Source organism: Myotis daubentonii, chromosome 6 (genome assembly GCF_963259705.1).
Source record: "Myotis daubentonii chromosome 6, mMyoDau2.1, whole genome shotgun sequence".
Taxonomy (NCBI): Eukaryota; Metazoa; Chordata; class Mammalia; order Chiroptera; family Vespertilionidae; genus Myotis; species Myotis daubentonii.
In genome coordinates, this window is record NC_081845.1 from 32,355,015 (window position 1) to 32,381,557 (window position 26,543).

At 38.0% G+C, this 26,543-nt stretch overlaps 1 protein-coding gene across 12 annotated transcripts in view; it reads left to right on the top strand.

Annotated features, from left to right (window-relative positions):
- STXBP5 (syntaxin binding protein 5) overlaps nt 1-26,543 on the top strand; it is a 165,554-nt gene that overhangs the window by 94,288 nt on the left and 44,723 nt on the right. For 7 of the 12 annotated variants that reach the window (XM_059700623.1, XM_059700618.1, XM_059700621.1 and 4 more), the window contains 9 exons: nt 1,779-1,851; nt 6,527-6,674; nt 6,891-6,958; nt 7,217-7,257; nt 8,121-8,341; nt 8,853-9,031; nt 13,226-13,351; nt 15,190-15,341; nt 22,612-22,677. In XM_059700623.1, the coding sequence (XP_059556606.1) occupies nt 1,779-1,851; nt 6,527-6,674; nt 6,891-6,958; nt 7,217-7,257; nt 8,121-8,341; nt 8,853-9,031; nt 13,226-13,351; nt 15,190-15,341; nt 22,612-22,677 (1,074 nt within the window). The remainder of the gene's footprint in view (nt 1-1,778; nt 1,852-6,526; nt 6,675-6,890; nt 6,959-7,216; nt 7,258-8,120; nt 8,342-8,852; nt 9,032-13,225; nt 13,352-15,189; nt 15,342-22,611; nt 22,678-26,543) is intronic. The other 5 variants (XM_059700619.1, XM_059700622.1, XM_059700627.1 and 2 more) reach the window with 3 other exon arrangements.

Here is a 26,543-nt window from a genome sequence, read left to right on the forward strand (position 1 = left end):
TGACAAATAAAATTAACCATCACAACTTGTATAAATTTCAATAGGAATTTAAATCTGGATCTTTTTTACTATATGTGAAGCTAATTGAGATGTAAAGATGTAATGCATTTTGCAGTCAGCAGGCACAATAAAATATTTAAGTTAAGGATTATAATACTAGAGGCCCGGTGCACAAAAATTTGTGCACTCGGGCAGCAGGGTCCTTCAGCCCGGCCTGTGCCCTCTCGCAGTCTGGGACCCCTTGGGGGATGACCACCTGCTGGCTTAGGCCCGCTCCCTGGGGGATTGGGCCTAAGCTAGCAGTCAGACATCCCTCTGGCAGCCCAGGAGCCCTTGGGGGATGTCCACTTGCCAGCACGGTGCAGGCCTAAGCTGCAGTTGGACATCCTTAGCGCTGCTGAGGAGGCGGGAGAGGCTCCTGCCACCACCGCTGTGCTGGCAGCCGTCAGCCTGGCTTGTGGCTGAGCAGAGCTCCCCCTGTGAGAGCGCACTGACCACCAGGGGGCAGCTCCTGCATTGAGCATCTGCCCCCTGGTGGTCAGTGAGTGTCATAGTGACCAGTCATTCCCAGTCTTTCTGCTGTTAGGATCAGTTTGCGTATTACCCTTTTATTATATAGGATTATAATAGCACTCTATTGAGTTCCTAAGATATCCAGTAATGAGAGTTCTTATGGGTATTCAGATTTAAATCTTGAGTTTCTTGGCCATTGTCCTGCCTTGTAATTTGCAATACCATAGAAGTTACTGTGAGCTTCTTGTCTTAACATTACAAACTGAAATAATTTTGTGCCGGGGTCCAGCCCCAGCGGGTCCAGGGGTTCCCAAAGGTGTAGACGGAGTCGGCGAAGAAGGAAGGACACGGAGACAGTGTTCAGTTGATCAGCAGCCTAGCCAGGATCTCTAGCCCGGATCTCCAGCCAAGTTCTGGTCTGGATCTCCAGAGAAGTTCTGCTCAGGTTCTCCAGTCAGGTTCAGTCACCAGGTTCTAGTCAGGCTCTCCTGCCAATCTCCGCAGTCAGGTTCAGTCCAGGATCCCCTGCCATGCTCTCTCCAGGCTCCGCCTCCAGGCTCCGAGGCCAGTCCCTGTCCAGGATCCTCCGGCATGCTCTCGCCAGCGAAGTTCTTCTGTCTCTAGAGAACGTTCTGTGTAGGTTCTGTGCCTAGGCTCTGTCTCTCTTGGTCCTGTCTTCCAAGCCCTGTCTCCTAAGTTCTGTGTTCTGAGTTCTGAGTTCTAACTTCTGTGTCTTGCTGTCTTGTTACATCTGTATTTATACCAGTTGATTCAATCCTATCAATCTCTATTACAAAGGTTAGGGCGTTTCTTATCTCCATTCCAGGGAGTAAAGATTATGTATCTTAAGCATGATTGTTCATAGTTAAAGTGATTAATTACCCGCCTGGCACTTAGTTGAGGGGTTTTATTCCCTCCCTAACTTCAGGGGAAAATCCCTACCTGGGGATTCAACCTTTCTCGGAGAGGTGACCTTGGTTAAAACACAGCGCCAAGAAGGTGAGCAAACATATTAAGAACCATATGCCATATATGCCAGGTCCCTTGAAACAGCAAGGATGGACCGGCTCCCGGCAATTGTGTATTGGTTATAATACAGATTTATTTCATTTAGAAAAAACTAGCCTTAAACTATATTAAGTACAAGATGAGAATGTTAAATACTTGACAAAATGGAACAAAATAAAATCCAAGCAAAAATATTCATTGTGTAATTTGTCGTTGTCTTGAATGTTTACTCTTCATGCATTATTTTCCTATTCCAGATTTTCAGGAACCATATGCTGTTGTTGTTCTTCTAGAAAAGGATTTAGTACTTATAGACCTTGCACAAAATGGGTAAGAAATTAAATTTTACAAGCAATTATATTTGTATGTGGTGAAAAAGATTCTTTTTAGCATGCATTTCTTTGAAATCACATTTATATCCATAAGCTTGACTTCTTCTTAGCACTCCAGATGCACATTTCTAATTGCATACAAAATTTCTTTAGTATATTGATTATATAGGGTTTTTTTTTAAGTCAAAATTTGTTGTATTTCTGAAATTTTATATGATTCAATCTAATACTTGTGCCCTGGGGCAACATAAGATCACCACGTCCAAAATTGATCTCATCACACACTTTAGTTCCAGATAAGCTCTTGTCGTTTTTCCAGCCATATTCACTCTCTGTTGCAGTGTGTCATGAATGCCATAGTCAGATTAATTTTACATGCAGCACCAATTTTTTTACTCTTCTCTTTAAAACATTGTGTCTTTTTAAATTTAAAAACACCTCGGCCTGCTACTATACACAGTTGGAATTCAGGTACCGTTCCATCCTGATTTTTTACTGTCTTCCTGCAGGTGCCTTATTCCTAGAACTCTGAACTGGGTGTTAAACAAATACCACACGCCCCTGTCCTTCTTAGATAGTTTCCAGCTGTTGAAACACTCGGCTTGTTTCAACATCAGAAATCCATGTAACTTTCAAAGTCAGGCTTACTTTCCTCTTAAATTATTTCCTGTTCTCTTTTTACCAGACATTTCATGTCTGATCTGTGAATTCTCATCATACCTCCTTTGCAACTTTTTGTGGTTATTTACCTTATTCTGCTTTTTCCAACCTAGATAATACTATGTTTAGTTATAAGTTCTTTAACTAGAAGAACATTGTACTACTTATGCCTCTTGAGAAATAATCATTAAATATGGTTTTAATTAAGTTTACCCATTCATTATATCCGTATTTCACAACTGGGGACAGTTTTGTCCCCCAGGAAATACTTGGCAGTCTACATAGACACTTTTATTAAGGGTAGGGGATCCTACTGCCATCTAGTGGTAGAGGATAGGAATGCTGTTAAACATCCACAGTGCACAAGACAGTCTTCCACAATAAAGAATTATCTGATCCAAAATGTGACTACTATTGATATTGGGAAACCCTGAAGTATAAAAGTGAAGTGTATTATTTCTCTTATTTTAAGGCACCTCTAAATTCATATTAACTTAATTACGTGCTACCTGTAATAATCAATTGTGTGTGTGTGTGTGTTTTCTTTTCTGAAAGTAATACTAATATTGTGGAATAAAGGACTTTTAAAACATTATTTCTAAATGACAGTCCTAGCCCTGACCGGTTTGGCTCAGTGGATAGAGTGTCGGCCTGCGTTCTGAAGGGTCCCAGGTTCTATTCCGGTCAAGGGCATGTACCTTGGTTGCAGGCACATCCACAGTAGGAGGTGTGCAGGAGGCAGTTGATCGATGTTTCTCTCTCATCGATGTTTCTTAACCCTCTATCACTCTACCTTCCTCTATGTAAATGACAGCCCTAGAATAACTTTTTCTTAGTATGTTTTTATTTCTTTTAGTTAGGTAAGTTTTAAAACACATGCTCTATACTGATATATATTTGTTAAAGAATACATTGTGCAAGTAACCTGTAAGTAGGCATTTTATTGAGCAAATGTATTAGTTAAATGTGTAGTGATAAGAGAATTATTAAGGATTATATAGTGTGTTTATAAAGATAAAAGTTGCCTGTCAATTTTTGAATGCATCTTTTGGTTTGTTTGAGTTTTGTCTTCTGTTAATGTATGTTTCAGGAAGGAGTGATGACAGTTTCATTTTGAAGTCCAGAAAGGAATTTTCTGAAATTTTTTTCCTTTAACATTTTAATTTTTGTCAGTAGTAGACTGATCAATACATTGATTTTTGCAGTTGCTCAAAGATAATGGTAATAGCCACTCTGAACTTTTTAGACTTTTAAAAGCTGGTTTCTGGTTTTCCAGGTATTTAAGTTATCATTCTCATTTCTAGGGACTTTAAAATCAGTAACGAAAATTTTTTTTTATTTTAGACTAGAGGCCCGGTGCACAAAAATTTGTGCACTCGGAGGGGAGGGGAGGGGTCCCTCAGCCCAGCCTGTGCCCTCTTGCAGTCTGGGACCCCTTGGGAGATAACGACCTGCTGGCTTAGGCCTGCTCCCGGGTGGCAGAGGGCAGGCCTAATCCCTAGGTGCAGCCCCTGGCCGGGCTCAGAGCAGGGCCGATTGGGGAGTTGAGGCGCCACCCCCTGTCATGCACAGAGCAGGGCGGATTGGGAGGTTGCGATGCCACCCTCAGTCACGCTCAGGGTAGGGCCGATTTCGGGGTTGGGGCACCACCCCCTGTCACGCACAGAGCAGGGCCAATCAGGGGGTTGGGGCGCTGCCCCCTGTCATGCACAGAGCAGGGCCAATCAGGGGGTTGGGGCGCTGCCCCCTGTCACACAGAGAGCAGGGTCGATCAGGGGGTTGGGGAGCTCCCCCCTGTCACACACAGAGCAGGGCCCATCAGGGGGTTGGGGAGCTCCCCCCTGTCACTCACAGAGCAGGGCCCATCAGGGGGTTGAGGAGCTCCCCCATGTCACTCACAGAGTAGGGCCGATAGGGGAGTTGGGACACCGCCCCCTGTCACACACACAGCAGGGCCGATCAGGGGGTTGGGGCGCCGCCCTCTATCACCCACAGAACAGGGCCGATCAGGGGTTTGGGGCACTGCCACTCTCACACTCAGGGCAGGGCCGATGGGGAGGTTATGGCTCTACCGCATCACACACAGAGCAGGGCCCATGGGGTGGGGGCGGGGGGTTGGGGCACCGCCCTCTATCACCCACAGAGCAGGGCCGATCAGGGGTTTGGGGCACCGCCACTCTCACACTCAGGGCAGGGCCGATGGGGAGGTTATGGCTCTACCCTGTCACACACAGAGCAGGGCCGGTAGGGGGAGGGGGTTGGGGCGCTGCACCCCGTCACACACAGAGCCGCAGGGCGATCAGGGGGTTGGGGAGCTCCCCCTTATTAGGCACAGAGCAGGGCCGATCAGAGGGTTGGGGCGCCTTCCCCTGTCAGGAACAGAGCAGGGCCGATAGGGAAGTTGTGGCCCCACCCCCTGTCACACACAGAGCCACAGGGCGATCAGGGGGTTTGGGCACTGCCCCCTGTCATGCTGATCCTTGTGCCTGGAGGCCTCGCGGCTCCACTGATCCCAGTGCTGGGAGGCATATTACCCTTTTACTATATAGGATAGAGACCTGGTGCATGGGTGGGGGCTGGCTGGTTTGCCCTGAAGGGTATCCTGGATCAGGGTAGAGGTCCCCACTGGGGTGCCTGGCCAGCCTGGATGAGGGGATGATGGCTGTTTGCAGCTGGTCACACACCCTTCAGGGTGGGGTTCCCCACTGGGGTGCCTGGCCAGCCTGGATGAGGGGATGATGGCTGTTTGCAGCTGGTCACACACCCTTCAGGGTGGGGGTCCCCACTGGGGTGCCTGGCCAGTCTGGGTGAGGGGCTGAGGGCTGTTTTCAGGCTGGTGGGTGACTGAAGCTCCCAACCACTCCTTTTTTCCTTTTTTTTTAAAAATTCTTGGATTTATGGCTGTCACTGGAGCTGAGAGCCGGCTTTACCTCAGACCTCGGCTGCTGGAAGCAGGTTTCTGGCTTTGTTTACTTTCTGTATTTGAAACTTTGTTGCGACTCCAGCTCTGAGATCCCTGCTGACTGAAAACAGGTTTCTGGGGTTTTGTTTAGCTTCTATATTTGTAACAATGTTTCTTAGCAGCTCAGAGCCCAGCAGTGGCAGGCGGGGAACGTTGGAGTCCTCTGTCACTGAAGCAAGCAAGCCTCCTGTGCGTGTCTGTAGCCTGGCTGCCGGCCGCCATCTTGGCTAGCAGTTAATTTGCATATCGCCCTGATTAGCCAATGGGAAGGGTTGTGGGCGTATGGCTAATTACCATGTTTCTCTTTTATTAGATAGGATAGGATTATACTTTAATTTTATGACTTTTATAGCATTTTTTGCTCTATTTAACATAATTTTTGTATCTAGAAAAAATTAAATATATAAATTATTTAGATTACCACTAAAACTAGAGAACATTTCTAAATTAAATATTGCACTGGAAATTACATTGATGGAGAAAAAAGGAGAATTGAAAATTTGTATTTGCTCTACTGATGTAAGAATGAAGCATGACTTCATTGGGAACCTATGGCTTAATAGTTAAGAGCACTTTAAATTCTGCTGCTTCTTGCTAGTTGGCTTGCCTTTGGCACATCACTCTTCCTAAGTCTTTGTTCTTCAGTCAAATCAGTTTGGTGCAAGAATAAATAAGATAAATGTATATAAATCACTTAGTCCAGTGTGTGTATATGTGTGGTATGTAGTACCAACTGTAGCTTTTCTGTTTACCATTCTCTTTGAGCAACTGTCATTATAAAAGATTTTTTTTACATATATGCATATAGTAAATCTGTTAAATCTACTAAATGTGGTTAATTTATAAATTCTATAGACTAACCATCCTATCCTAATAGATAAAATATAAATTCAGATAACATGTTAATGCGGACCTTCATAGGATGCTAACTTTAATCAAACTAAAATTATTTTCCATTCCAAAGCTGTAAATATTTGTTTTTCATTGTCATATTAATCATAAGTAATAATTTATTAAATTAATAAATATTTTTCTTTTCCTGTTCTTAAAGATATCCTATATTTGAAAATCCCTACCCTTTGAGTATACATGAATCCCCTGTTACATGTTGTGAATATTTTGCTGATTGTCCTGTGGACCTTATTCCTGCACTTTATTCTGTTGGAGCTAGACAGAAACGTCAAGGTTACAGCAAAAAGGTACTGAACATGAATTTTAGTGTTTAATGTTACATTAATGCGTCAGTATTTTATACTTATCACCTTGAAGTGTTTGGTAACGCTGAATCCTTTCCTAGAGAAAATATAAAGAAAATCCTTCTTGGAAACAAAGTGTGTTTACTATTGTCATAGATATATATGAAGATGTATGGTATGCTAGGAAATTGCTTTATATAATAATCTTTTTTTTTTCAGGAGTGGCCCATCAATGGAGGTAATTGGGGTTTGGGTGCTCAGAGTTACCCAGAAATAATTATTACAGGGTAAGTAAAAGTCTGTTTCACCAAATAAAACAGTAACAGCTAAATATAATTAAGACTAAATGAGCATGACTAAAAGTGCTTTCCTTTATACTGTAACATAGTAAGAAATAAGTTATTGTCTGTAACCTGACAATTTACCCTGAATTTTATCTTTTTTTCTCATATTGGTAACTACCTTTAAAATAACAATATATTTCAAAGAAAGTAAAGCTTTAATTTTTTTCCCCATCACATTCTTAACTCATTTGCTTTTCATAGGCATGCTGATGGATCCATTAAGTTCTGGGATGCTTCTGCAAGTAAGTATTTTGAATATTATTGATAAATATTATTTTAATATTATATGTTATACAGTCTTTGCTTGTATACAGCCTGTATTGTAGTAATTACATAACCAATGTTGAATTTGAAATTTGAAGACTATAAATTTAATGCCTATTAAGTACTTGAATTTAGGATTTTTAATAGACTGAAGATATTCTAGAGGATGTTAATTAGCACTTCTTAACAGAAGTACTCACATTCTTTCTTCAACATTTCTTCAAACCATCTCTTCCTAACTCAGAGATAGGAGAAGCAGGCATATGTTTTAAATCAGGAGAAATTTGTAGAATAATTTTAATGCCTGATTCTGAACTTATGCCACAAAATTTGCATTGTCTTTTTGAGATATTTATGGTGGTTATATAATGGCAAAAAAGGAAACGATGCTTTGAATGGCTGATGTTTATAAAATATACATAGCAAGCACTCATAATCCAATTAACTCCAGATATATTACGCTTCATTTTATAGTAACATTAGATTATATTTATCTTTTGTAGAGAAAATATTATAAAATAATTTTAGGAAGCAAAATGTTCTTTATTGTTTTTATTCATGTTTTACAAAATCCTTTTGTTACTCATTTTTTTTCAGGTTATCTAAATTCATCATGATGTTGATTTTTTATTCAATGAATACAATGAGTACACTTTTTTTGTATGTCAATGAGTACAGTGAATGCATTATCTAAACGGATAACAGAGAAATATAGACCTGGAATAAAAATATTATTCAAATAAATATATACTATTTCCTTACATACTATAACTGAGTAAATATTACCTTATATTTGTTCTTTTTGTATTAAATTATCTAACATCTATTATCTTTTATCTAGTAACTCTACAGGTATTATATAAACTAAAGACAGCTAAAGTATTTGAAAAGTCAAGAAATAAAGATGACAAGCCAAGCACAGACATTGTAGATGAAGATCCGTATGCCATTCAAATCATCTCCTGGTGTCCCGAAAGTAGAATGCTATGCATAGCCGGAGTTTCAGCTCATGTCATTATTTATAGATTCAGCAAACAAGAAGTTATTATAGAAGTCATTCCGGTAATGCTCTCAGAGTTATTTTCATTGTCAGATGTCTGACGTTTTAAAATTTTTGAATTATTTAGAAGATTATTTACAGTCAGCTTTGTCTAGAATTTTTAAAAACACCTCACTGTTTATATTGCCATCTTCCTTTTCTTTTGAAAAGTAGTATATTTTTATGCATATCTTCTTACTGAACATTTAAATCCTTAAATACATTATATGTTTCACTTGAAGAAAGCTAATCTTTGTATGAGTATATTCTAATTTGGTATTAACATATTGCCATAAATTCTAAAATCATAATGCATGTGTATGTGTGTATATGTATACTTGCATACATACACAACATTTTTAAGAAGCTGAGTTAGAAACAACACTTTTTTTGGCTAAATTCTTCTTTTTAGAAATCTTGATAATTTTTACTTTTAAAAATGTTCTTTCCACTAAAGTGTATCTGTGTGTATAAACTGTAATAAAATGAACCATATTTACTGGGAGTAAGTAAACTACCTCACTTTTACAACAGATGCTTGAAGTTAGATTGTTATATGAGATAAATGATGTGGAATCCCCGGAGGGTGAACAGGCACCACCTCTGTCAACACCAGTGGGGGCTGTCAGTCCTCAGCCCATCCCACCTCAGTCTCATCCTTCCACCAGTAGCAGTTCCTCTGATGGCCTTCGAGACAATGTCCCTTGTTTAAAGTAAGTTCTAAAGAAATTCAGGTGTTTTGGAAATTATCTTTTAATTTAGATAAGTTGTATGCATTAGCAAAACTATGGTAACATTTTCCTGTGCTGGAGTAAAATGGCATAAGAACAGGTCTATCTGTGCTTCATTTTGATTGATCCAACTTATTTTTCTGTGACTTCAAGAAGAATATGATTGTATAGCATGATTTTATCCTTAAAGTACTAAGATTTTATCTGTTTTTTGCCATTTTCTTTTTTTTTAATCTTTATTGTTGAAAGTATTACATATATGTTCCCTTTTTCCCCTCATTGACCTCTTCTAACCCACCCACCCCAGGCCTTCACCATACTGTTGTCTGTGTCCATGGGTTATGCATATATGCATACAAGTTCTTTGATTGATCTCTTTCTACCCACCCATTCTCCTCCGCCTTCCCTCTGAAATTCCACAGTCTATTCCATGCTTCTATGTCTCTGGATCTATTTTGTTCATCAATTTATTTTGTTTATTAGATTCCAGATATGAGTAAAATCACGTGAGACTACTGTTTCATGTGATACTTCCCCTTCTGGAACTCCTATTATGCGAATATTATTACATTTCATGTTGTCCCACAGCTCCTGTAAGCTGTCCTCCTGTTTTTTAATTGCTTTTTCTTTTGGTTTTATGAGTGACTTTTTTTTCAACCCTGTCTTCTAATTCACTGATTCGATCTTCAGCTTCCTCTAATCTGTTGTGTTTTCTTTCCGCTGTGTTCTTTATTAGTGCTGTGTCATTCTTTATTTCCGACTGTTCTTTTTTCATAGTCACTATATCTTTACTCATGCTGTTGACATCTTTGCCATCATTATTCTGAACTCGATATCTGATAAATTTCTTATCTCCATTTCATTTAGCTCTTCTTCTGGAGAATTCTCTTGTTCTTTCATTTGGGGCTTGTTTTTTTGTCTCCCCATTTTGGCTGCCTGTTTGGGTTTGTCTGGGTATTAGGTAGATCTGCTACTACTCCCAATCTCTAATCTAGGACAATGTCACACTCTGTGACCAGCCCTGAGTACTCTGTTTATAGCTATCAGTATACCACAGCTTGTGGCTCCCTTTTCTGGGACTGGGACCTTTGGAACGGACCAAGATGTGCACTAGGGTCTGCTTTCCCTAGCCTCAGGCCCCAGATTATATCAGGCAAAGACTCAAAGCCTCTAGAGACCCGCCTCTACCTATAGTCCCATTGACCCTCAGTCTTGATTAGCCTCAGGCTATTGGCCACAGAGTGGGGTGAGATATCTTCCAACAGGGTGGGGCAACTGCCTCCCCCCAACCCCACCTCACTCCTGACCCTCAGCAAAAACCACGTGGATAGCAAAGGTTCACTGGAGAAAGATTTCCTCCACAGTGTGAGGGAATGACTTAGCGTAGGAAATCGGGGTGGCTGCCCTCCAGTCTCCACCCCAGGGCCCCCAATGCTGATTGCTGCTTACACAGCTCCAGTTCACCCTGCCCTCCCTTTTTTGGAGCCCAATGTGAGTGGCTGCACACGAAATTTTGTGCACTGGCCCTTTAAGAGGGTGTCTGCATTTCTAGCTGGCAGACAGCAACTCTGTTGCTTTTCACAGCCAGATGTTATGTGGGCATCTTTCTCATTTCTAGTGTTCTGGGCTGGGAAGCCCAGCTTGGGGATTAGACCCCAGAGTTCTCAGTGGGAACTTCCCACAGCCAAGATATCTCCCCAAAACTTCAGCCTCTGTCTGTGGCAGCCTGGCCAGCCCTTTCGCTCCTCCATCCCTCCTACCAGTCTCTTTGCAGTCTCTAGTTTCCACCCTTGGTTATCAGGGTTCTCTTAGCTCTTCTTCAGTTGATTTTTCAGGGTGGTTTTTCTGTATTTTAATTGTATTTCCAGTTTGGTCCTGGGAGAGTGTCAGTATATCTTTCACTTAGACTGCCACCATTTTGGAATCTTAAGATTTTATCTTTAAATAATGCACTAGTATGGTTCTTTCCTCTCTGTCTATAGCTTAATCTTCTAAACCATTGCTGTTTTTTAGTCTGGATTTATATGTGGATGAAACCTATGTTTACACAGCTTTCTGCCATTCTGTTTATTTAGTCTTTTGAAATTCAGTTGTTTTGTAATAATTTTCTTGTCTTTTTCTGAATCTTTTTCAGCACCACAATATTATTTAAATGCCTTTATTGTAGCATTTCAGATTTGAATACATTGTTTTAAGTCAGTTTTTAAGTCAGAAATATAACCAAATTGATGTTACAATAACTAATATGGGGATTTTTTTTTAATACAAAGTGTCTTTGTACCTAATTGTGTTTTTTAGAAGAAAACTTTTAAAAACAACTATTTTGCTTATAATGTTTTATGTTATTACTTAAGTATTTTAATTTTGCTTTTGCAGGGCATTTGTCCAGAGATCATTGTTTTGGAACTGCAAAGCGTCCAAACATTATTTTAACATTTAAAATATATTTGTTTAAATTAAGGAACTTTTTATAAAAGTTCAACCTCTTGTCTTAAAAAGTAAACAAATTGATTTACATGTATCAAAGCATTAAAGTGATAACTTGCATGTAATCATTGTAGACATAAAACATAACAGCTACCCTCTCCCCATTTTGTATTTTTTAAATCTTACATATTCTGTAATTTCTTGATCTGGTTTCTAATTTTTTACCAGTTGTAGATTGTGCAGCAGGTTTGGCTGTCTTATTTTTGTTTAAAAATTTTTTGTTTCTTCATACTGGGTAAAATAAGAATTTCATGAGTTTTGTGTCTTCATCACGTAAGTCTTCAATGTGCCCGTTTATGTACTTCTAAAATTATCCCTAATGGCTATTACTGCTCTTGAGAATTTATTGTGATGCACACATTAAATAAGCCAGAGGGAAGGTGGACACTTTTTTGAACCTCACCTAATTCGTCCAAGGAGAAAATCGTACACTCAGACTCTTCAGCTTACACTCATGTCAACTGAAGCTGTTGTTGCTGGAGATGAAATGCTGCTCAGTCTTTATTTCTGTGTGTCATGAGATGGACAGCTGCAGAATAGTGGGTGTTTCCCTGGAAAAAAATCAGAACTTCTGCCTCTGCCAGTGCACAGTCCTGAGTGTATTGCCTTGCAGACTTTGCATAGGTAATGACTAACTCAATTATTAGGAGTACCCTTAGTGATTCACCTTTACCCTGAAATTGGGAGAACATACTGACCCTTTTCTTGTCCAGAGTGAGTCTAGCAAATATCACAGTAAAAGTTCCAGAGTCATGGTCTTCTTTACTAGAAGTACCAACTAAATGATTCAAAAAGGTTCTTACCTCGGAGTTTGGTGTCAGGAGGTTCAATATTGAGTAGCCTGCTGTTCTTTTATACACTGTTATTCCAAGATAGAATCCTCAAAATCGTTGAAGCAACCATGCTTTGCATATGTTTTAAAAGAGCAGATATTGGAGGAAGAATTTGGGTAATCAAAAATGTTCTCACTTAGCCCTGGCTGGTATGGCTCAGTTGGTTGGGCATCATCCTGTGCACCGAGAGGTTGCCTGTTCAATTCCTGGTCAGGGGCACGTGCCCTGGTTGCAGGGCTCAATCCCCAGTATGGGGTGTGCTGGGGGCAGCCGATTAATATTTCTCTCTCAACCATGTTTCTAGCTCTCTCCCTCTCTCTTCCTCCCTCTCTAAAATCAATAAAAAACATATTCAAATAATCAAAGTATATATTTTTTGGTAGAAAAAGTCACATACAAAAATAAATTGCTCATGTTTTCCCCCCCCCTCATTCTTTAATTTATGTTTTGGGCCAGTTTTCATTTAGTTAAACCATATTTTAAGCTTTGAGTCTGGTTTTGTAATTTGCATTTTTCTTCTTAATGCCTGGGCTTCTGCTTCTCCTCATTCATCTCCCCAGCCCTTCCTGTCCTCCTTTCATCCCTCCTTCCCCTTCCGCCCACTTCTCCCTTTCCTCACCGCCCCCCTTGCTACCTCCCCAACTTTATATTTGTAACTTACATATGATTTCTTATTTTCTTTACTTATATATTTGTTTGATCTCTAACTAGATTAAATGCTTCTAGAGGATAGAATTCTGATTTTTACTGTTAAAAATATTCTAGTACAAGTTATTTTGTGTAGGTATTTTTGCATGACTCTCTAATTACATAGGCTAATAAGATATAAAATGTAACATGTTTTTCCTTATTCCAGAGTTAAAAATTCACCACTTAAGCAGTCTCCAGGTTATCAGGCAGAGCTAGTTATTCAGTTGGTGTGGGTGGGTGGAGAGCCACCACAACAAATAACCAGCCTGGCGGTCAACTCTTCCTATGGATTGTAAGTACAATTTATGTGCTTCTCAGTCTCTCCATAGTATTTCATATATTTTAATAGACATGATGACCTTCATTATCGTATCACTTAAAAAGTTATTGTATAACTACTTTTAGACCAAATTCAGTATTTGGAACATAATTCTGTTCTGAATTAGTTATTCCTGGTATGGTTATATTGCTTCCTGATATCAAATTAAATGACTCATGGACCTGTGAATTATTTGAGATAAAGGTTTAAAGTCACTATATCCTCACCTGGATATACTCTCAGAAATTTCTTATGATTAATCGGTATAGTAGAGGTCTAACAGCATCGACCCAGAAGACTGTGTATTATAAGCTGAATCTATAAATAGTCAACCACAGCTATATAATTTGTTCTTTCTATTTCCAAAGTTAACTTGCATAGATTATAAAAGCATAGTAGTAATATTTTAACAAAGTATTCATTTATACTATAAGTATACTAATTAATTCATGCCTTCAAGTATATAATGTTAATTGTACATACTTTATAATGTTTGTTTTATTTTTTTTATTTTTTTAAATATATTTTATTGATTTTTTACAGAGAGGAAGGGAGAGAGAGAGTTAGAAATATCGATGAGAGAGAAACATCGATTAGCTGCCTCCTGCACATCTCCCACTGGGGATGTGCCTGCAACCCAGGTAAATGCCCTTGACTGGAATTGAACCCGGGACCCTTGAGTCTGCAGGCCGACGCTCTATCCACTGAGCCAAACCGGTTTCAGCTATAATGTTTGTTTTAAATGCAACATTGTGATATGAGAAACTACATGCTAACTGTTCAGTCCCGGGGCTATTTATCATGTGTAGGTCACTGTCTTCTTCCTTGATGCTAGCCCTACGGACTTATTCCTCCTCCCTCTTCCTCCTTGTAGCTGTTACACCTACTCTATCTCTTGCAGTTGTGCACCCAACTAAGACTGGCTATAGTCTGAATAGTCTGAAATAGTTTTCTTTCATGTCTTTTATTTGCTGTTCCACAATGTAAGAACACAAACCTTCTCCTTTTTAATATTTTACTGCCCACAACCATAAAGGAAACAAAGAATAAGAAAAAGAAACAATAGGAAGTTTCAAAAGAAGTTGCAATCAGTTGATCATAGGCCTCATTTGACTCACAGTTGTATTTTATTTAGCCTTTTTTTTGTGCATTTTTAAAATTTGAATTTGTTGCCAAGATTATTTACTCTGAAAATCTATATTTAGAGTTTCCACTGAAAAAAATACGATTATCTGAACCATTTCTCCATTGTTGCTTGGCAGAAGTCATTTGGAACCGAGTTGAAGTTTTTCCTCTTCAGATGGGAAGTAGTAGTACACTATCCAGTTCATCACCGTCCTTACCTGCTTGTTGTACTTACTTATATAGCCCCTCTGTACATTTCAGTTTTCAACTCCTAGCTTAAGGATCTTAAAGGAATCAAATCTATTTATTCATTGTTGATTACCAAAACTTTTTCAAAGATACAGTCCCCTACTTTCTCATTGGAAGAGAGTGTCTTCCCCCGAGAGGCTCAAAAATAGATGTCACATTGCCTAGCATAGGGATTTATGTCTCTGCTCAAGTGCCAAATTATTTTTTGTTAAAATTTTTTAATGATATTGATTTGTAGTCATTAATGTCTGCAAAAGATCTACACACTTCCATGAGAAGCTGCATATCACCTGTATTTTTTTTTTTTTGTCTCTGAAAAGCTTTTGTTTAAAGAGGAATTTTCTCTAAGACCCTTCATACTATCTTTTTAGCATTATAGACTACATATTCTTGTAATTCTTATTTGTGCTAAAGTATTTGCTCTTTTCCTGTTCCAGGGTTGTTTTTGGCAATTGTAATGGCATTGCGATAGTTGACTACCTCCAGAAGGCAGTACTCCTCAATCTGGGCACTATTGAATTATACGGCTCCAATGATCCTTATAGGAGAGAACCTCGGTCTCCTCGTAAATCTCGACAACCTTCAGGAGGTAAAAGAAAAAAATCCTAAGTTTTAAGATTTCTGTAAATGCTGAGCTTCTTCAGTGAATATAAGTACTTCCGTTAAGTAAATAGCTTGTCTGATTTAGTCTGTAATATTAAACTGTCAAAAACTAATAAAGGTTTGAACCTCTTTTTTTGTTTTGTTTTGTATTATTAGATTTTGCTTTTGTTTTTAATGTTCTAGGATTTTATTTAACATTGGGAAAGAACCCCAGTATCAAACTTCTTTAGCTAAATTGCAATGACAGGAAATTTTGTCTCATTATTATAGACCAAAAGTATACTTCAAAGTTTTCCCCCTTTTATTGTTTGTCATTGTGAGGCCAACAATTAATTTTTTCAACTATTTAATTAAAACGAATTATTTCCCGTGTGAAAAAGTACATGCAAAAGTGAATTTCAGATCTTCAGTCTAGTGTTCTCAGATAGCCTTGATTCAGTGCAAACCCAGATCCATTAAGAATTTTCTTTATAGCATTGTTTTGTATTTGCTAGATAGTTTTAATTTTAAGTGTTTTAATACCAGTAACTATGGAACACATAGTTAGTTAGCTGTCCGTACCAGTACTCCTCACTTTTTTTTTTCTTTAACCTCACTGCACACACAGAAAATTGCATTGGATCTTTGTCACATTAAGGCAGCGGTTCTCAACCTGTGGGTCGCGACCCATTTGGCGGTCGAACGACCCTTTCACAGGGGTCGCCTAAGACCATCCTGCATATCAGATATTTACATTACGATTCATAACAGTAGCAACATTATAGTTATGAAGTAGCAACGAAAATGATTTGATGCTTGGGTCACAACATGAGGAACTGTTTTTAAAGGGCCAGAAGGCTTAGAACCACTGCATTAAGGGTATGTTAATGAGGTCTCCAGCAGTAATTGGCCTGCAGGCTCCAGTCACCCCAGGAACTGCCCTCCTGTACCAAGGATTAAAGAGAACTCTGTATTGGACAGGTTTAACCCATGTGTAGAATGCCAGTGCACACTGGAAAGCTCTGGTCTACACTCCCCAACTCAGTCCTGCTGAAGTCAAGTTCTCTCTGAGATTCATTTCTCAGTTGCTCTCAGGACATTATTGGCTAATGCTACCTGTGTCTCAATTCATGAGAGAAGAAAAAAAGGTGATGGCATGTAGACCTTAGTATCTTGTTGAATTTTTCCCCCCATTTTTGTTTGTGTGTGTAATCCTTTTGTCATGTGTTGTCTTCAGCAGAAATTGTCCCAGACATATCATTCTAGTATCTTTGTTTCCTTGTTTCCCTCCTGCTTTTCATTGCTTCACTAAGGTGTACTGATTGTAACTTTTTGCTTATGCGGCCTTTCTAGCTTTTATTCTGACTTTTTGAAAAAACTCCGTTCTTCTTTTTTAAGTAAGTCATTTATTCCATGTCAGTAAAATCATGGCATATTTACTTTTGTCTATAAAATTGTTGTTTTTTCCCCCATTTATTTTTTGAAAAGCTTATTAAATAATATATCATTACTTAAATTCATCTCATAGTATGTATATGAAAATGGCTATTGAAATGTTTGTATCCCAGCCCAGATTCTTTATGCAGAAACTAATATTTAGTGTTACAAAGTTAGAACATTGTCTTGAGAGAAGTTTTTTGGAATGATCCAATACTTTTAACAATTTTACCACAAACCCATAGAAAAGTTTATTACTCCTAAAATTAATTTCTATTTTCCTTGATAGCTCATTGTAGTTTACATAAAATTGCTAGAAACCAAATACTTAAATGTATCCAGGGATAAAAACCAATTTTACATTGTAATTTAGAAAATATTTTTTCTTAAATTTCACGGCATTCTATTTTATTCTCTAGTAAATCCTATATTATTCGTATTATTCTTTGATTCACTTTATGATGAAGAGTTAGTCCTCCTGTGCCTAAACATCTGAGTTTTTCTTTATCAGTTTCAAATATTTAATTATTGTCACTATTCTTGCTTTAATAATATTTAGGATTATATATATATATATATATATATTTTTTTTTTAACCAATTCGGCTTTTGTTTCTTTCTTTTTTTTTTTTAATTAAATCTTTATTGTTCAGATTATTACATTTGTTCCTCTTTTTTTCACTCCATAACTCCCCTCCTCCCAGTTCCCGCCCCACCCTCCGCCCTCACTCCCCACCCACTGTCCTCATCCATAGGTGCACGATTTTTGTCCAGTCTCTTCCCGCATCTCCCACACCTCTTTCCCCCCCAAGAATAGTCAGTCCATTCCCTATCTATGTCCCTGATTCTATTATAATCACCAGTTCATTCTGCTCATCAGATTATTTATTCACTTGATTCTTAGATTCACTTGTTGATAGATGCATATTTGTTGTTCAAAATTTGTATCTTTACCTTTTTCTTCCTCTTCCTCTTCTTAAAGGATACCTTTCAGCATTTCATATAATCCTGGTTTGGTGGTGATGAACTCCTTTAGCTTTTCCTTATCTTTATCTGACCTTCAATTCTGAATGATAGCTTTGCTGGATAAAGTAATCTTGGTTGTAGGTTCTTGGTATTCATCACTTTGAATATTTCTTGCCACTCCCTTCTGGCCTGCAAAGTTTCTGTTGAGAAATCAGCTGACAGTCGTATGGGTATTCCCTTGTAGGTAACTGAGTTTCTTTCTCTTGCTGTTTTTAAGATTCTCTCTTTGTCTTTTGCTCTTGGCATTTTAATTATGATGTGTCTTGGTGTGGTCCTCTTTGGATTCCTTTTGTTTGGGGTTCTCCACGCTTCTTGGACCTGTAAGTCCATTTCTTTCACCAGGTGGGGGAAGTTTTCTGTCATTATTTCTTCAAATAGGTTTTCAATATCTTGCTCTCTCTCATCTTCTGGCACCCCTATAATTCTGATGTTGGTACGCTTGAAGCTGTCCCAGAGGCTCCTTACACTATCCTGGCATTTTTGGATTCTTTTTTCATTCTGCCCCTCCGGTTGGGTGTTTTTTTGCTTCCTCGCATTTCAAATCATTGACTTGATTCTTGCGCTCCTCTGGTCTGCTGTCGGGAGTCTGTATAATATTCGTTATTTCAGTCCATGTATGCTTAATTTCTAGTTGGTTCCCCAACATAACATCGAGGGTCTCATTAGTTTTCTTGTAGATCTCATTAAGTTTATCGGCGGCTTCTAAACAGTTTCTTGAGAGACCTCAAAAGTGTGGTTCTGAACTCTATATCTTCCATTGATAATTTTGTCCTGTTTCTTTGTCTCCGCATTTTGTTATGCTTTCTTGGTGCACCCCCTAGTGGTCTTTGTGCGCAGTCTTGTAGTTAAGCCTTGATTGTTGTAGCTAATACCAGGGAGGGTTTGACCTCCAGGCCAAGTGGCTGTGAGAATCAGCTGTGTCTGCAGTGAGAGAACTTCTGTCCTCTAGGGAGGTGCTAATCTAGCGTTTGCCTGAGGCTATCCAGCAAATGCCTCTGTGCAGGGCTTGGGCAGGGCGGGTCACACAGGATCAACAGGGTGGTCCGGAGAGAGCAGTTATGGCGGCTCTCAGTCCTGTCCCCAGGGGCTCTGCCTCTCTGAGTCCCAGCACCCGCTGCAAAGCTCGGAGAGAAAGCTGCACTCGCTCTGACTGAAGCCAGACAGTCCCGCTTCTCCCGTTTGAGTCTGGGTCCCTAAAGACTCGCCCGTATCTGGAGCGCAGTCTGCGACTCCCTCCCGATTGAAAACGCCAACCTCGCCCTCCGCCGCCAGCCTGCTCCGCGCACTCCGCACCTCAGAATTTGACTTCAGCACTGCGCCTCCTCTGAGTGTCCGTATGCGTTTCTCTTTCCTCCTAGTTGTAGGACTTCCACTCAGCCAACGTTCCTGTGGTTCTGGGTGATGTCCGTTCCGTCGTTTAGTTTCACTTTTGAAGTAGTTGTTCAAGGCAGCAAACTCCGACGTTAACCTATGCCGCCATCTTGGTTCTCTGCCTAGGATTATATTTTAAATTAAATGAAAGTTATTTTAAAATATGCCTTAACATTAAGCGTATGTTTGTCTTAATTTTAAAATTAAATGGAGAGTAATTGGTATTAAAATTCTTTAATTGCAATGATATAAAATTATAGTCTTATTAAAGTATATATTTTACAATATTTTCTTGAAGTGTAGCCCAAATATTATCAAACTATTCTTCTGTCTTTTTAATAGATCAGTTTGAGTAGAGAAATTTTTGCTATCAATAGATGCTAATGTATTTTCACAAATAATGTGTCACTTATGAAATTATTTTATAAGATAAAACATTGTTTAAGAATTTCATAGCTATATTAAATATAATTGAACCATTAACTAAAATATACAGTGTTTTTATATTAAAATTTATGAAACTGTCACAGGGACAAGTCCTGTTGAAGTATTTCAACTACCCATATATTTGCTAGTTTTAATTCTACTAAAAGTGAAATGTGATAATATGTGTCTAATTTTGCTGCCCACTTTTTCACTCCATGAAGGACACAAAAGAAAAATTTCTATTCTGAATATATTCTAAACTCCAAATAGATCGAATTAGTAATGTGAAAGCAATAGACTTATGAGAAAATGTGCTTATTTGGTCTTGGAAGTTGATAATTATAAAGAAGGTCTAAACTTTAGAAAAGATATTTTCAAAATATATGAGAGGAAGCTCTAAAAATGAAGTTTTTGACTATACAATTGCAAGTACTTTCAGGTAGGTTCAATATTTTCAATAAGATAGAAAAAGATCTGCTCTCTGAGCAACTTTCAAATATGCAATACAGTATTATTAACTACTAGAGGCCCAGTGTATGAATTCATGCACCAGTGGCATCCCTCAGCCTGGCCTGCGGGATTGAGCTGAAACCGACTCTCCAACAAGCCCCTAAGGGATCCTGGATTGTGAGAGGGCACAGGCCAGGCCCAGGGACCCCACTGGTGCACGATTGGGGCAAGGGAGGGATGTGGGAGGTTGCCAGCCAGGGAGGGACCATGGAGGGCTCCAGGGTCCGATTGGCCGGACCCCAGCAGCAAGCTAGCCTACCAGTCGGCACATCTGCCCCCTGATGATCATTGCACATCATAGCAACTGGTTGACCGGTCAACTCTCTGCTCCCTGGTGGTCAGTGCACATCATAGCAAGTGTTTGAGCAGCCTTAGCATATCATTTGCATATTATGCTTTGATTGGTTGAACAGACGACCGGAAGACCAGACACTTAGCATACTAGGTTTTTATTATATAGGATAGTCATTGTGTTATATATTACATCCCAATGGTCTATTTTTTAAACAGGAAATTTGTACCTTTGACCCATTCACACATTTGTCCCATCTCCATGTCCCCTCACCTCTGGCAATCACCAGTCTGTTTTTTCTATCTATGAGCTTGTGGGGATTTTTTTTGTTTTGTTTTAGTTTTTGTTTTTTTGGTTCACATATAAGTGAGATCATAAAATATTTTGTCTTCCTCTAACTTATTTCATTTAGCATAATGCCCTTGAGGTCCATCCATATAGTTGCAGATGGCAAAATTTCATTCTTTTTAGTGATATTTCATTTTCTTATCCTATGCATTCATAGGTTGTTACCATATATTACTACTATTTAAAGACCTACCATCATTTACTTATAAGCAAATATTTTGTCAGAGATTAAATGCATACCTATAATTTCATCTATCACTTTAGAACTATAGAAACTAGATTTTCCAGAAACACTAGTTTGATGAACTTTGAAAAGCTAACTGATTGTCATTCAAAAACTTTCTACCCAATGAAGACAAATAATATAATGTTCAAAATAGGAAACACTTCTAATAAACCAATTCAGTACTCAGTGTTTTCTGAAAATATTACTATAAGTCTTAGCTTTCTTGGTGACTGTAGACATTGTGACATCATGTCTTTTTACCAAAGGAATGGAAAAGCAGATACTGGTCGTGTATCTATGTCAGCGATTTTTAACCAGTGTGCCGCAAGAATTTTTTTAAAAATATATTTTATTGAATTTTTTACAGAGAGAAAGGGAGAGGGATAGAAAGTAAGAAACATCGATGAGAGAGAAACATTGATCAGCTGCCTCCTGCACACCCCCTACTGGGGATGTGCCTGCGACCAAGGTACATGCCCTTGACTGGAATCGAACCCGGGACCCCTCAGCCTGCAGGCCGACGCTCTATCCACTGAGCCAAACTGATTAGGGCAAGAATTTTTAAAACATGCAGTACCTGACTGTTTAGTTGGGGTCACTGACCTCTTTCCCCTTAGATTGTAAAATAATAAAATGACAACAGCTAACACAACAATAGCCATTGGGTGTGAATGAATGTAAATTATACCTATTTTTTTTGTCAGATCCACAAAAATACATATTTTGGTGTGCCAGAAAATATTAGTAATTAGTTTATGTGTGCCAATAGATGAAAAAGATTGAAAAACACTGGTCTATATGATACCTAATCTTTTGAAAAGCCCAGATGTGTAACCTCTTCTCTGTTGCCCAACTGTGCCAAACTTTTGATGGGTTTATTTGTTAATTTTTAAAGAATATGCAGAAATTCTTTTCATTTGAATCACCAAATTAATACCCATATTAATTGTTTACTTTGCATATGCCATGTCTTTTACTTCTTGTCTTGCTGTGTTTTCTCCTCTGAATTTAGGCCATGCTATAGATAGATTAGTTTTATATAATTCACTTATTCCTGTAAAAAGAAAGTAGTTCTGTAGAGCTTTTTAAAAAGGTGATGGCATAGTTTTTAAGAGGTGCCACCTTGCAAGATAAATAATGTGCAGTATTTTAAAATTAACGATTTGGAGGTACAAAATATATGTTTAATTACTATTCAAAAATATGTAAGGGAGATGTTAGAACTATACATAGGGGAAACCACTTTGAATTGAGAGTCCCTATGATGTAACAATCACCAGACTTATTACCAGTATTTATTCTTAAAGAGAAATCCAATAATAATTATATCATATGCCTTTCAAGTTACTGATTTTAAACAAAGTCTTGCATTATGTCTAATGTTTCTTGAAGAATAGCAAATTATCTCTTGAAAATTCTGTTTTTTATTTGTTTAACTGATGATTGTTTTATTAGTTTGAGGTGTTTTAATATCAAGATTTTCTTATGTTTCTATCTCAAAACTATTGAGCATAGTAGCAGGTGTTTATTAATCTTCTGGGTTTTTTAAATGGACAGTCATTTAATGTGTACTACAAATAGTAGATAAAACTGTATTTATATAAATTTGTGATTTGACTTTGTTTTTGGTTTTGTTTTTTAGCAGGTCTGTGTGATATTAATGAAGGGACTGTAGTCCCAGAGGATCGCTGCAAATCTCCAACTTCTGGTAATTTGAGTTTTATTTCATTAACAATTATAATTCTACAAAAATCAACATAGCATGTCAGTATTCTGTTTTATAGGTACGGATTTAAAATACAACTATAAGAAGCTTTGGTGTCGAATATTTATTCTTAAAAATCATTTCAGTATTTTTTGCTTTTTCATTAAGTGAAAAGAAATGCCCTAGATAAAAATCTACAGCTATTAACCTATTAAGAGTCATATAGCTATTTACTAAGATTTGTACTAGTTATACATTTTTTAGAGAAAATAGATTTTACTTTTTACCAGTGGATCAGATGGTTTAGTTATCTAACCTTGTCTTTGCTTTAGGCATGCCTGTCATCATTTGGTAGAAGACTACTCTAATCCTCCAGTAATTTCCATTTAAATATGAAAGATTTTTAACATTTGTATTCTACTGGTGACTGTCGACAATTAGAATAATTGAAGACTATTTATATTTATTCTTATTTTTATAAAAGTAGTATTTAATATAATTTTATAGCTATATTAAAGCAATTGTACTTTTTAATTTATATATAGGTCTTTATGTAACCTATTTATATATTGGTATTTTAGAGAAACTTTTAGTAGCTTTTCAGTCTTCATAAGATTAAGAGGACCCTGAATTTATTATGTTTTCAGTGGATTGAAACTTCGCTAATCTTTAATAAAGTTGACTTCATAGTTTTAGCTACCATATTTATTAAATCATTCTGGTTGGAAACTTTCATCAACTTTCTATTAGAAAGATTGTTCTTAACATAAGGTAAATTGTTCTTAGGTTCTGATCCTTAGCTGGTTCTACTACATCAGAATTCTAAGAATTGGAAATATTGAGAAGTATATTTCACTTTACTCTCTTAATACTTCAGTTTAGCATTTTATTAGTTACAGGACTTAAAAAGGTTTTCCTTTTAATTGCATTTTCCTGATATTGCACAAGTGAACCATTCCTTAAAATATATCTAACTTCTGGTTTTCTTGAATCTTTAAATTTCATATTTAAATTCACTTATCAAGCTAATGAAATATATTGAGCCATAGAAATCATTCACATAATTAGCACCTAATATTAAGTCTGAGCATTGGTAGAATAAAATTTGAATGAATGATATGGAGTAGAGTAACTGTATATTCCACCTTACAGGACTAGAGTTATTTCAGAATAAAATTCTGTAAACCTACCCCTTTGACACTATATTGTTAATAGCTTGGATCTTCCACTTCCTGTTTGTTTTTAAATAGTTAATAGCAGTCTTTGCTACCTATCATAGGCCAGTTGTCTTACTATTTGTAATGTTTGCCTTCATTCCTATTAGCATTCTAATAAAGAAATAAAGGGATAATTTATATGAACACAATCCTGCTAATTTAGAATGGTCAGAAAAGAAAAATGGCTGGAGTGAGTTTGAGGTGAATGTGAAGAACCACAAGAGGATCATGTTATTAAAACCCTGGAAAGTAGTAATTAAATGACTAGCTTCAAATACTTTCTGTAGTGCAGTAGAAAATAAATAAGGCAAATAAATAGTTAAATGATACACTATAGATTATTAAAACCAATATAGCTAATAGAAAACTCCTTGTATCAATGAGAGAAGAGGAAATGTATAACAGTGGGTTGAAAGTTAAAATGAGTTCCTTAAATACTAAAAAGGACCAATATTATAGAAATGAATTAGAGGCCTGGTGTGTGCCCTCTCACAGTCTGGGACCCCTCGGGAGATAACCACCTGCAGGCTTAGGCCCACTCCATGGGTGGCAGATGGCAGACCCAATCCCTCAGTGCCTGCCCCGCCTCCCCAGGTCACACACACGGCAGGGCCAATCCGGGGGGTGGGGCGCCACCCCAGGTTGGGTCACACACGTTACGCCCGGGCGGGCCGGCCGGTCCCTGCTGCCCCGCACGGCCGCCCCAGGTCAGGTCGCACACAGGACGCCCGGGCGGGCCGGCCGATCGTTGCTGCCCCACACGGCCACCCCAGGTCAAGTTGCACACGGGATGCCCCGATAGAGGCCAGGCAGGCTGGCCAATCGCTGCTGCACCGCCCGGCTGCCCCGGGTTGGGTCGCACAGGACACCTGCCGCCCCAGGTCGCAGATAGCAGGCCCAGATGGTGGCGGGGCTGGTGGGATGGCGCTGTCCTGCCCTGCCTGCAGTATGCAAATTAGGCGCCATTTTTGTTGGCGGCTATTTTGCATATCATGCTGATTAGCCGATGGGAGGCATAGCGAAGGTACGGTAAATTACCATGTTTGTCTATTATTAGATAGGATATGCCCTTTTTCAAAACCAGTGCATTTACTCAAAAGAATACATATAAATGAAGAGGAACTTTTTTTAAAAGGTTTTAAATCTCTTGGTCAAGTTTTGTGATCTCAACAGTTTAGTCAGTGTTAAAGTTATATTAAAAATAGTTTGCCTTTCCCCATTTATTTATTTATTTATTTTTAATATATTTCTTTATTGATTTCAGAGAGGAAGGGAGAAGGAGAGAGAGATAGAAACATCAATGATGAGAGAGAATCATTGATTGGCTGCCTCCTGCACACCCCCCTCTGGGGAACGAGACCGCAACCCAGGCATGTGCCCTTGGCCGGAATCGAACCTGGGACCCTTCAGTCCGCAGGCTGACGCTCTATCCACTGAGCCAAGCCGGCTAGGGCCTTTCCCCATTTATTTTTAAATAATCAGTCTCTCTGAAATATAAAATTAATTCTGCCTTCCTGAATTAACGTTGAAAATTATTATTTCCATCTCTTTGATCTTTATTTTTAAAAACTCCCATTGCTTCACTGAATACTTTAGTAGGGTTGGAATTTTTATTTTAGCACTGCATTCAAAATTTTTGTGTGTATTTATGTTAAATAGATTTAAAAAACACACATTTGTCAGATTACTTCAAATTGCAAAAGCCACACATACCATGATATAAATGGTGCCTTCATGAATTGCCATGTACCCTAGAGATAAAGCAAAAAGCTGTGTATATTTTCTATGTTTATTTAATCATAGTAATTTGGTAAATGTATTCAAGTAGGACACGCTCAAAACAATTTTGGAACTTTTTCATGAGATAGCACAGAAGTATGATAGGCAGTGGTAGGCATTTTTAGTTAGGAGAAAAATCTATAAATCTGCTTTTTAAATTTACAGTTATGGAAATACTAGACATAGTTTTATACTTACGTTTAGATATATTATCTTGTTACTTCTCTACTTTGCAATATATGAAAAAAACAAGTATTAATAACTTTTGTGTATTCATGTGGCTGTAGTTAGTATCAGAAATGACAGTGATATTATAAAATATATAGCATCGTATCATAACCATATTTTTCTTTACATCTGAATTATATTTATATGAAAAATAAGTGTGTTATTTCTATTCCTGAAAATGTTACTGAGCTCAATGTTACTTATATGATTTTTTTATATAGGATTTATGAGGACCTATAAATGCTGTTTAGCAAAAGTATGTGGTTTTTAAAAAGTAATCTTTTAAGACTCTTATAAAGTGATTAGATCCTGCCATTGTTGGCAGGTTTTACTTGGTCTGTGGAAAGCCACCTCACAAGTTTTTGTCACAAGGGAAATTTTGACCTTATTTATTAAGGTTCAGTACTTTCATTGGGATAAAAAAGTAAATAAAAACAGAAAAACATTTTTATTTATTGCCAGTTCTATTTGAGATCTTTGCTTCTAATAGAAAAGCTTTATTCTTTCAGTAAATGTTTACTTAATGGTTTCTAGAGGTAAAGATTGCACTGAGTGCAAAGGGGATGCAAAGATAAATCAGTTGGGGGACCAGTTTTTCAGAAATTCAGTCCAGAGAGAAGGTCATAATGTGTAAACTTAAAATAT